The 12,326-nt window shown below is 51.8% G+C and overlaps 1 protein-coding gene across 1 annotated transcript in view; it reads left to right on the plus strand.

Moving 5' to 3' along the window:
• sult4a1 (sulfotransferase family 4A, member 1) overlaps positions 1-12,326 on the plus strand; it is a gene marked incomplete at both ends in the record, with an annotated part of 32,364 nt that extends 20,038 nt beyond the window's left edge. The window contains one exon of the mRNA XM_080538013.1: positions 12,318-12,326. Coding sequence (XP_080394139.1) covers positions 12,318-12,326 — 9 coding nt within the window. The remainder of the gene's footprint in view (positions 1-12,317) is intronic.

The raw sequence follows: 12,326 nt of genomic DNA on the forward strand, positions 1-12,326 counted from the left end.
TTACAAGGTGTGTATCTTACATGGTGTGTATCTTACATGGTGTGTATCTTACAGTGGCGTGCAGTCAGGTGAGGCAGGGTAGGCAGTGCCTCACCCAGGCATTTAAGAAAGAAAAAGAATATCAGTCTTTTTAAAATATTTTTTTATTATTTTTTTATCTCAAAATTATATTTTTAATTTATTTTACTCATTATTCTTAACTTTAATGTGTTAATATGTTGTTAAAATAAAAATAAATGATGTAAAATGTGTTGTTATAAAAATATAATGCATGCCCTGGCACCAGGAGAGTTTGCTCCCAGAGGCTGAGGCAGACTGTGCTTGTGCTTCTGTGCTATGCGAAGTGACAGACCAACGGTTTCGTAGGTTTGCGCATGCGTAGTCTGTTCTCACATTGTCTTCATTGGAGGACGTTGAGGCACTGTGCCACGCTGCTTCTGACAGCATGATTGACAGTTTGCGTTTGGCTTGCCGTAGCGGCATCCTCTGCTGTTCGCGCCGCGGTTCTAGGTGAATGTAGGCAATGCCATACAGGCTGTTGCGCTACGCTATGTGTAGTTATGAGATAACAATACATTTGACATTTTTGACCAGCTATTTGATAGTATAGTATATATGGGCTATGTGATTGACTTTAGTATAGTATATTAGCCTACATTACAGTCATTTAGCCGACGCTTTTATTCAAAGCGACTTACAAAAATTGCATTTAACGTAGGAGTGTACTGCTTTTTTAAGGCAAAATGAAGAATAGCAAACTAAAAATACAGTATAGCAATATAGCAATAGCAATAGCATAGAGAAGAATAGCAAACTAACAATACAATAGGTGCAGGGAGGATTCTGGTAGTAGACCTACTTCTTGAAGAAGTGAGTTTTGAGCCTGCGTTAAAAGATATAAGGGCTATTGATTGCCTTTATAGTATGCGCTATGCCATTTGAAGTCTGGCTGCTGCGTTAATCGCATGATTTTTTTTTAATAGCTCACTGCCTACCCAGCCAATGACCTCACTGCACGTTACTGGTATCTTACATGGTGTGTGGTGTGTGTCTTACATGGTGTGTGGTGTGTATCTTACATGGTGTGTATCTTACATGGTGTGTGTCTTACATGGTGTGTGGTGTGTGTCTTACATGGTGTGTATCTTACATGGTGTGTGTCTTACATGGTGTGTGTCTTACATGGTGTGTGGTGTGTGTCTTACATGGTGTGTGTCTTACATGGTGTGTGGTGTGTGTCTTACATGGTGTGTATCTTACATGGTGTGTGGTGTGTATCTTACATGGTGTGTGGTGTGTATCTTACATGGTGTGTGGTGTGTATCTTGGTGTGTGTAGTGTGTAGAAAGGTGTGTATGTAGAAAGGTGTGTGTGTAGAAAGGTGTGTATAGAAAGGTGTGTATGTAGAAAGGTGTGTGTAGAAAGGTGTGTGTATAGAAAGGTGTGTGTAGAAAGGTGTGTGTGTAGAAAGGTGTGTGTATAGAAAGGTGTGTATAGAAAGGTGTGTATGTAGAAAGGTGTGTGTATAGAAAGGTGTGTGTGTAGAAAGGTGTGTGTAGAAAGGTGTGTGTATAGAAAGGTGTGTGTAGAAAGGTGTGTGTGTGTAGAAAGGTGTGTGTGTAGAAAGGTGTGTGTAGAAAGGTGTGTGTATAGAAAGGTGTGTGTAGAAAGGTGTGTGTGTAGAAAGGTGTGTGTAGAAAGGTGTGTGTGTGTAGAAGGGTGTTTGTAGAAAGGTGTGTGTGTGTGTGTGTGTGTAAAAAGGTGTGTGTGTAGAAAACCGCAGCACGGAACTTCTAATTCATTCGTGAAATTTTAAATGAAGGTGGAGGCATGTTTGATGTCTGATGTTGAGCAGGATTTTACAATAATTGTTTTTTTTAAATGTGCAGCATTATAATATTATAATGTGCAATATTACCAGAGTCAGATGTTGTAACACCGCTAATATGTCTACAACTGTCTCCATGCTTGTTATAGATTATTATATCCCAGGTGAAATAATCGCTTAAAAATCCAAGACACTATTCAATGAACCTCTATACAAATGTTCATGCTCTGATTGTTGTGTAATCTTAATTACTTTAGTATAGTCTTTATTATACTATGACTATAACATCTAAACGTGCTATTGTCGCAACACTCTCGCCAAAAAAGAATATTGTTCATGTAAAATACACAAGACTGCTTCGTTGATTCTAAGAAAAGTTTGGGTAATTATAATTTAATGTGTAAAGTAGACTTTTCCACAAAGGCGTGTTGTGTTAAACTCCAGACCAGACTGTATGTCAGACGTATGGACGATGGACTGAGGTTTCTGCGCTTCGGCTCCGATACCAAACACACCGAAGATCCGTCATAATTGATAATAATCATAATAACAATAATATATTAATAATTATTAAATGATGATTATATAATGATTAAAGCACTTTGAGCTGCAACGTTGGCAGGAAAAGTGCTAGACAAATAAAGGTTATTATTAATATTATTATTATTATTATTATTATTATTATTATTATAAAAGCGCTCCTGTGTTCAGAAACAGAGAAGTCTGCCTCCGTCACTATTGGGGTGAAACCCGAGCTTTAACATGACTGAAACCCGAGCTTTAAAAGCCTCCATATTCAGAGACAGCAGAACAGACTGGAGTAGAAAAGAAAAGATTGGAATAGAAGAGAATAGAAGAGAATAGAAGAGAATAGAAGAGAATAGAAGATAAATGAAGAGAATAGAAGAGAATAGAAGAGAATAGAAGAGTTGATCATCTGCGTGTTGCACTTCCACACCAAACCCTTTTACCAAACCTTCACACATCTATCTGCTCGTATAAGCAGACAAACGCAGCATCAACTCAACACACCAACACACCAGCATACCTTATATATACATATATATAAACCACACCTGGGTCCGTCCGGTGTCTCGAGCCTGTCCGGTCCAGGACTCTGCCCGTCTGGTCCCGGTAGTCTCGCGGCAGCAGAGTGACGAGCTGTCCGTCCGGTCGCGCTGGCCGGTTTGAAGGCGCCGCGTGCTGCTTCTGCCCGGTGCCGCAGCTCTCGCGGAGACTCAGACTCTCCCCCGGTTTTACGCTCGAGCTGTGTGTCTCTCCACCTTTCGCGCTGATCTGCTGCACGTCGCCAGCACGAACAGCACGCGCGGAGAGAAAGTGACGAGGGAGGGAGGGATGGAGAGAAAGTGAAAAGAGAGGAGGGTTGGACCGTGCAGGACGCACGGAGGAGAGAAAGTGACGAGGGAGGGAGGGATGGAGGAGAGAAAGTGACGAGGGAGGGAGGGATGGAGGAGAGAAAGTAAAGAGAGAGGGATGGACGGACGGAGAGAAAGTGACGAGGGAGGGAGGGATGGAGGAGAGAAAGTAAAGAGAGAGGGAGGGATGGAGGAGAGAAAGTGACGAGGGAGGGAGGGATGGAGGAGAGAAAGTAAAGAGGGAGGGATGGAGGAGAGAAAGTGAAGAGAGAGGGAGGGATGGAGGAGAGAAAGTAAAGAGAGAGGGAGGGATGGAGGAGAGAAAGTGACGAGGGAGGGAGGGATGGAGGAGAGAAAGTAAAGAGAGAGGGATGGACGGATGGAGAGAAAGTGACGAGGGAGGGAGGGATGGAGGAGAGAAAGTGACGAGGGAGGGAGGGATGGAGGAGAGAAAGTAAAGAGAGAGGGATGGACGGACGGAGAGAAAGTGACGAGGGAGGGAGGGATGGAGGAGAGAAAGTAAAGAGAGAGGGAGGGATGGAGGAGAGAAAGTGACGAGGGAGGGAGGGATGGAGGAGAGAAAGTAAAGAGGGAGGGATGGAGGAGAGAAAGTGAAGAGAGAGGGAGGGATGGAGGAGAGAAAGTAAAGAGAGAGGGAGGGATGGAGGAGAGAAAGTGACGAGGGAGGGAGGGATGGAGGAGAGAAAGTAAAGAGAGAGGGATGGACGGATGGAGAGAAAGTGACGAGGGAGGGATGGAGGAGAGAAAGTGACAAGGGAGGGAGGGATGGACCGAGCAGGACGCATCAGCACCCACGAGGACGATATGAAGATGATTTGTCGTGATCATAAACTAATGAACACAACCCATCGTCAGTGCTGCCCCGTGAAGTCCAGAGAGAGCCATGCAGCTCCACTTTGAGCTTGACGGATGGAGGGTTAGTGAATGGTTAATATGACTATCAGGCTGTATGAATCCCTTCATGGGTCATATCTCATCACACTTGGCCTGGATGTAAGAGGCATAAACCTCTTCAGGGACCAGCTGTGTGGGGGCTGACCTGAAGCAGGCTGACATCTGGAGGTCCGGTGTTTAGATATTAACAACATGTCTTAATCATGTTAACATTAACAACATGTCTTAATCATGTTAACATTAACAACATGTCTTACTCATGTTAACATTAACAACATCCCCGCTGGTGGAATGAGCTCCCCACGGCTGTCAGAACTGCAGTCACTACCCATCTTCCGTCGGAGACTGAAGACCCATCTCTTCAGGTTGCACCTTAACTGCTCCTCCTGAGACATCCACTACCGCCCAGCACTGCGTGTCCTGAGACACCCGCTTTCCCCTTTACTGTGTCCCCTATGACTTCTACTGCCCCCCTTGTACTGTCTCTCTGTTCTCCAATGTCTATATATAAAAAATAAAATAAAAACAAATAAAAAATAAAATCCTTCTATCACTGTGACTGCCAATGGCCCCTGGCCTGAGCTAGAATACTCTTCCTGATACGACTGGTGGATTGATGATTCACTTGCGTAGTCAAATGTATTGATTGTAAGTCGCTTTGGAATAAGGCGTCTGCTAAATGCAAAAAATGTAAATGTAACATGTCTTAATCATGTTAACATGTAACATTAACAACATGTCTTAATCATGTTAACGTTTAACATGTCGTTGAATGAAGTAGAAGCCGCACACTCTAGTTCAGATGCAAAAGTGTAGATTTTAATTGACAACGGTTTCAGCCGTAGCCTTTGTCTACCTGACATTTAACATGTAACATTAACAACATGTGTTAGTCATGTTAACATTGACGTCTTCAGTCAATGACACCCACCTCTCTCCCTCCTCCACCTCTCTCTCTCCTCCACCTCTCTCGCTCCTCCACCTCTCTCCCTCATCCACCTCTCTCCCTCATCCACCTCTCTCTCTCCTCCACCTCTCTCCCTCCTACTCTCTCCTCCACCTCCACCTCTCCTCCACCACTCTCCCTCCTCCACCTCTCTCTCTCCTCCACCTCTCTCTCTCCTCCACCTCTCCTCCACCTCTCTCTCTCCTCCACCTCCACCTCTCCTCCACCACTCTCCCTCCTCCACCTCTCTCTCTCCTCCACCTCTCCTCCACCTCTCTCTCTCCTCCACCTCTCTCCCTCCTCTACCTCTCTCCCTCATCCACCTCTATCTCTCCTCCACCTCTCTCTCTCCTCCACCTCTCTCCCTCCTACTCTCTCCCTCCTCCACCTCTCTTCCTCCTCCACCTCTCTCCCTCCTCCTCTCTCTCCTCCACCTCTCTCCTCCACCTCTCTCCCTCCTCCACCTCTCTCCCTCCTACTCTCTCCTCCACCTCTCTCTCCCTCCTCCTCTCTCCCTCCTCCACCTCTCTCCCTCCTCCATCTCTCCCTCCTCCATCTCTCTCTCTCCTCCATCTCTCTCACTCCTCCATCTCTATCTCTCCTCCACCAATCTCCCACCCCCTCCTCCACCTCTCTTGTTCAGCTCTAAAATCAGGACCACAATCCTGTGCTTCTGTGTTGATATTTACAATAATTACCACGTTGCAAACTTCAGCATGGGACAGTGGACATGGTAGAGAGGAGAGGGCATGGTAGAGAGGAGAGGGCATGGTAGAGAGGAGAGGGCAGGGTAGAGAGGAGAGGGCAGGGTAGAGAGGAGAGGGCAGGGTAGAGAGGAGAGGGCAGGGTAGAGAGGAGAGGGCATGGTAGAGAGGAGAGGGCAGGGTAGAGAGGAGAGGGCAGGGTAGAGAGGAGAGGGCAGGGTAGAGAGGAGAGGGCATGGTAGAGAGGAGAGGGCAGGGTAGAGAGGAGAGGGCAGGGTAGAGAGGAGAGGGCATGGTAGAGAGGAGAGGGCAGGGTAGAGAGGAGAGGGCATGGTAGAGAGGAGAGGGCATGGTAGAGAGGAGAGGGCAGGATAGAGAGGAGAGGGCAGGGTAGAGAGGAGAGGGCAGGGTAGAGAGGAGAGGGCAGGGTAGAGAGGAGAGGGCAGGGTAGAGAGGAGAGGGCATGGTAGAGAGGAGAGGGCATGGTAGAGAGGAGAGGGCATGGTAGAGAGGAGAGGGCATGGTAGAGAGGAGAGGGCAGGGTAGAGAGGAGAGGGCAGGGTAGAGAGGAGAGGGCAGGGTAGAGAGGAGAGGGCAGGGTAGAGAGGAGAGGGCATGGTAGAGAGGAGAGGGCATGGTAGAGAGGAGAGGGCAGGATAGAGAGGAGAGGGCAGGGTAGAGAGGAGAGGGCAGGGTAGAGAGGAGAGGGCAGGGTAGAGAGGAGAGGGCAGGGTAGAGAGGAGAGGGCAGGATAGAGAGGAGAGGGCAGGATAGAGAGGAGAGGGCAGGGTAGAGAGGAGAGGGCATGGTAGAGAGGAGAGGGCAGGGTAGAGAGGAGAGGGCAGGATAGAGAGGAGAGGGCAGGATAGAGAGGAGAGGGCATGGTAGAGAGGAGAGGGCATGGTAGAGAGGAGAGGGCATGGTAGAGAGGAGAGGGCAGGGTAGAGAGGAGAGGGCAGGGTAGAGAGGAGAGGGCAGGGTAGAGAGGAGAGGGCAGGGTAGAGAGGAGAGGGCATGGTAGAGAGGAGAGGGCATGGTAGAGAGGAGAGGGCAGGGTAGAGAGGAGAGGGCATGGTAGAGAGGAGAGGGCAGGGTAGAGAGGAGAGGGCAGGGTAGAGAGGAGAGGGCAGGGTAGAGAGGAGAGGGCAGGGTAGAGAGGAGAGGGCAGGGTAGAGAGGAGAGGGCAGGGTAGAGAGGAGAGGGCAGGATAGAGAGGAGAGGGCAGGGTAGAGAGGAGAGGGCATGGTAGAGAGGAGAGGGCAGGGTAGAGAGGAGAGGGCAGGGTAGAGAGGAGAGGGCATGGTAGAGAGGAGAGGGCATGGTAGAGAGGAGAGGGCATGGTAGAGAGGAGAGGGCAGGGTAGAGAGGAGAGGGCAGGATAGAGAGGAGAGGGCATGGTAGAGAGGAGAGGGCAGGGTAGAGAGGAGAGGGCAGGGTAGAGAGGAGAGGGCAGGGTAGAGAGGAGAGGGCAGGGTAGAGAGGAGAGGGCATGGTAGAGAGGAGAGGGCAGGGTAGAGAGGAGAGGGCAGGGTAGAGAGGAGAGGGCAGGGTAGAGAGGAGAGGGCATGGTAGAGAGGAGAGGGCAGGGTAGAGAGGAGAGGGCAGGGTAGAGAGGAGAGGGCAGGGTAGAGAGGAGAGGGCATGGTAGAGAGGAGAGGGCAGGGTAGAGAGGAGAGGGCATGGTAGAGAGGAGAGGGCAGGGTAGAGAGGAGAGGGCAGGGTAGAGAGGAGAGGGCATGGTAGAGAGGAGAGGGCATGGTAGAGAGGAGAGGGCATGGTAGAGAGGAGAGGGCAGGGTAGAGAGGAGAGGGCAGGATAGAGAGGAGAGGGCAGGGTAGAGAGGAGAGTGCATGGTAGAGAGGAGAGGGCAGGGTAGAGAGGAGAGGGCAGGGTAGAGAGGAGAGGGCAGGGTAGAGAGGAGAGGGCAGGATAGAGAGGAGAGGGCATGGTAGAGAGGAGAGGGCAGGGTAGAGAGGAGAGGGCATGGTAGAGAGGAGAGGGCAGGGTAGAGAGGAGAGGGCAGGGTAGAGAGGAGAGGGCAGGATAGAGAGGAGAGGGCAGGGTAGAGAGGAGAGGGCATGGTAGAGAGGAGAGGGCAGGATAGAGAGGAGAGGGCATGGTAGAGAGGAGAGGGCAGGATAGAGAGGAGAGGGCATGGTAGAGAGGAGAGGGCAGGGTAGAGAGGAGAGGGCATGGTAGAGAGGAGAGGGCATGGTAGAGAGGAGAGGGCAGGGTAGAGAGGAGAGGGCAGGGTAGAGAGGAGAGGGCATGGTAGAGAGGAGAGGGCAGGGTAGAGAGGAGAGGGCAGGGTAGAGAGGAGAGGGCAGGATAGAGAGGAGAGGGCAGGGTAGAGAGGAGAGGGCAGGGTAGAGAGGAGAGGGCATGGTAGAGAGGAGAGGGCAGGGTAGAGAGGAGAGGGCAGGATAGAGAGGAGAGGGCAGGGTAGAGAGGAGAGGGCATGGTAGAGAGGAGAGGGCATGGTAGAGAGGAGAGGGCAGGATAGAGAGGAGAGGGCAGGGTAGAGAGGAGAGGGCAGGGTAGAGAGGAGAGGGCATGGTAGAGAGGAGAGGGCAGGGTAGAGAGGAGAGGGCAGGGTAGAGAGGAGAGGGCAGGGTAGAGAGGAGAGGGCATGGTAGAGAGGAGAGGGCATGGTAGAGAGGAGAGGGCAGGGTAGAGAGGAGAGGGCAGGGTAGAGAGGAGAGGGCATGGTAGAGAGGAGAGGCCATGGTAGAGAGGAGAGGGCAGGGTAGAGAGGAGAGGGCAGGGTAGAGAGGAGAGGGCATGGTAGAGAGGAGAGGGCAGGGTAGAGAGGAGAGGGCAGGGTAGAGAGGAGAGGGCAGGGTAGAGAGGAGAGGGCATGGTAGAGAGGAGAGGGCATGGTAGAGAGGAGAGGCCATGGTAGAGAGGAGAGGGCAGGGTAGAGAGGAGAGGGCATGGTAGAGAGGAGAGGGCATGGTAGAGAGGAGAGGGCAGGGTAGAGAGGAGAGGGCAGGGTAGAGAGGAGAGGGCATGGTAGAGAGGAGAGGGCATGGTAGAGAGGAGAGGCCATGGTAGAGAGGAGAGGGCAGGGTAGAGAGGAGAGGGCAGGGTAGAGAGGAGAGGGCATGGTAGAGAGGAGAGGGCAGGGTAGAGAGGAGAGGGCATGGTAGAGAGGAGAGGGCAGGGTAGAGAGGAGAGGGCATGGTAGAGAGGAGAGGGCATGGTAGAGAGGAGAGGGCAGGGTAGAGAGGAGAGGGCAGGGTAGAGAGGAGAGGGCAGGGTAGAGAGGAGAGGGCATGGTAGAGAGGAGAGGGCATGGTAGAGAGGAGAGGGCAGGGTAGAGAGGAGAGGGCAGGGTAGAGAGGAGAGGGCATGGTAGAGAGGAGAGGGCATGGTAGAGAGGAGAGGGCATGGTAGAGAGGAGAGGGCATGGTAGAGAGGAGAGGGCAGGGTAGAGAGGAGAGGGCAGGGTAGAGAGGAGAGGGCAGGGTAGAGAGGAGAGGGCATGGTAGAGAGGAGAGGGCATGGTAGAGAGGAGAGGGCATGGTAGAGAGGAGAGGGCATGGTAGAGAGGAGAGGGCATGGTAGAGAGGAGAGGGCATGGTAGAGAGGAGAGGGCATGGTAGAGAGGAGAGGGCATGGTAGAGAGGAGAGGGCATGGTAGAGAGGAGAGGGCATGGTAGAGAGGAGAGGGCAGGGTAGAGAGGAGAGGGCAGGGTAGAGAGGAGAGGGCATGGTAGAGAGGAGAGGGCATGGTAGAGAGGAGAGGGCATGGTAGAGAGGAGAGGGCATGGTAGAGAGGAGAGGGCAGGGTAGAGAGGAGAGGGCAGGGTAGAGAGGAGAGGGCATGGTAGAGAGGAGAGGGCAGGGTAGAGAGGAGAGGGCAGGGTAGAGAGGAGAGGGCAGGGTAGAGAGGAGAGGGCAGGGTAGAGAGGAGAGGGCAGGGTAGAGAGGAGAGGGCAGGGTAGAGAGGAGAGGGCATGGTAGAAAGGGGCATGGTAGAGAGGAGAGGGCATGGTAGAGAGGAGAGGGCATGGTAGAGAGGAGAGGGCAGGGTAGAGAGGAGAGGGCAGGGTAGAGAGGAGAGGGCAGGGTAGAGAGGAGAGGGCATGGTAGAGAGGAGAGGGCAGGGTAGAGAGGAGAGGGCATGGTAGAGAGGAGAGGGCAGGGTAGAGAGGAGAGGGCAGGGTAGAGAGGAGAGGGCAGGGTAGAGAGGAGAGGGCATGGTAGAGAGGAGAGGGCAGGGTAGAGAGGAGAGGGCATGGTAGAGAGGAGAGGGCAGGGTAGAGAGGAGAGGGCATGGTAGAGAGGAGAGGGCAGGGTAGAGAGGAGAGGGCAGGGTAGAGAGGAGAGGGCAGGGTAGAGAGGAGAGGGCATGGTAGAGAGGAGAGGGCAGGGTAGAGAGGAGAGGGCAGGGTAGAGAGGAGAGGGCAGGGTAGAGAGGAGAGGGCAGGGTAGAGAGGAGAGGGCATGGTAGAGAGGAGAGGGCATGGTAGAGAGGAGAGGGCAGGGTAGAGAGGAGAGGGCATGGTAGAGAGGAGAGGGCAGGGTAGAGAGGAGAGGGCATGGTAGAGAGGAGAGGGCATGATAGAGAGGAGAGGGCATGGTAGAGAGGAGAGGGCAGGGTAGAGAGGAGAGGGCAGGGTAGAGAGGAGAGGGCATGGTAGAGAGGAGAGGGCATGGTAGAGAGGAGAGGGCAGGGTAGAGAGGAGAGGGCATGGTAGAGAGGAGAGGGCAGGGTAGAGAGGAGAGGGCATGGTAGAGAGGAGAGGGCATGGTAGAGAGGAGAGGGCAGGGTAGAGAGGAGAGGGCAGGGTAGAGAGGAGAGGGCATGGTAGAGAGGAGAGGGCATGGTAGAGAGGAGAGGGCAGGGTAGAGAGGAGAGGGCAGGGTAGAGAGGAGAGGGCAGGGTAGAGAGGAGAGGGCAGGGTAGAGAGGAGAGGGCATGGTAGTGAGGAGAGGGCATGGTAGAGAGGAGAGGGCAGGGTAGAGAGGAGAGGGCATGGTAGAGAGGAGAGGGCAGGGTAGAGAGGAGAGGGCATGGTAGAGAGGAGAGGGCATGGGACAGAGGGGTCTGTTTTATGCGTATTCATTCAGTCTTTATAATCTGTGTAAATGCGCCACCTTCTGGTTAAACATCTGAGGCTTCGTAGCTGTTTGGGAACGCAGACGGACTCAATTCACCACCAGAAACATTTCATTTCATTTCTTCAAGTAAATCTGAAATCTGCCCTTTAAATCTTCAGCATTTTCAGTCATTAATTGTTCAGTCAGTCGATCTGAATCAGACTCGTGCAGCGAGACACATGAACAACAAGACACACGCCTTCCCTCTAAACCATCACCCCCCCCCCCCCCCCCCCTTCATCAGCCCCACAGCTGAACAATGAACTTTAAACAGAGCGGAGGGGAAGAAAGAAATGATTTAATTTGATGAATTAAAGGGGGGGGGCAGAGGCGGAGAGATAAGGCAGCATTAGGGAGGGTGGAGGGGGAGGGGGGGGGCTAATCTACCCATCTACCACTCTCTCATTTGCCTGTAGATGCAGAGTGCTGATATCAGGCTCTGTAAAGTTCAGAGAGACTCAGAGAGAATCACCAAATCTGCTGTCAGATTGTTCTGCTGCAGCAACATTGGACACGCCTCGATGAACCCCGGGGCACGTTCGTAAATACGCTCTGGAAATCTGATCAGCGCTCATAGAACGCCTCTTCGATCCAATCAAATTACTTGGTCGCTCTATGACGTTGAACCCAGTGTGTGCTCCGAACGCATTTACGAACGCACCCTCTCTGTTTGGTGTTGGTTCTGCTCTTCTGACGGACAGGTGAAGGTGTGTTTGACGTGAGATGTGAACAGTGTTGAAATCCAGCAGATCTCTAAGCTACAGTATCCTCTCCAGAGGGTGGTCAAGGTTATATACAGTACTCTACAGAGGGAGGTCTTTGAGCAGAGGTTATATACAGTACTCTCCAGAGGGAGGTCTGTGAGGAGAGGTTATATACAGTACTCTCCAGGAGGAGGTCTGTGAGGAGAGGTTATATACAGTACTCTCATTTGGACCAGAAAACCCTCAACACCATGAGGAAGGCAGAGCGAGAGAGAAACCACAAGCTAAGCAAAAGAATATATAAAGATATAAATATACACGTATATATAATTTTATACCGTCCTATTACAGAAGACGATAACATCCAGATCCGCCAGTCAGATTGCCTGGTCCTGAGATAAGAGGCGTATTAAACACTGTCAGCTGAATGTTTCTGGAGCCTGTTCCTGAGCAGAAGCAGCCTGCAGCTCAGAGAGCCTCCGCGTTAATGAACCTCTGGGAAGAGATAAGAGGATTCACCACGCCGGCCTGCTTTCTAGTTCTGCTGCTCCTCCACCTCCCACTGGAAGACCTCAGCAGACTTTTGGGTACCCCTAATGTCCCTAATGTCCCTAATGTCCCCAATGCCCCCCTAATGTCCCTAATGTCCCCCCTAATGTCCCTAATGTCCCCCCTAATGTCTCCCTAATGTCCCCCATAATGTCCCCCTGATGTCCCCCCATGTCCCCCTCTGCTCAGCTCTGCTGA

This window comes from Nansenia antarctica (genome assembly GCF_963989245.1).
Source record: "Nansenia antarctica genome assembly, chromosome: 8".
NCBI classification, from domain to species: domain Eukaryota; kingdom Metazoa; phylum Chordata; class Actinopteri; order Argentiniformes; family Microstomatidae; genus Nansenia; species Nansenia antarctica.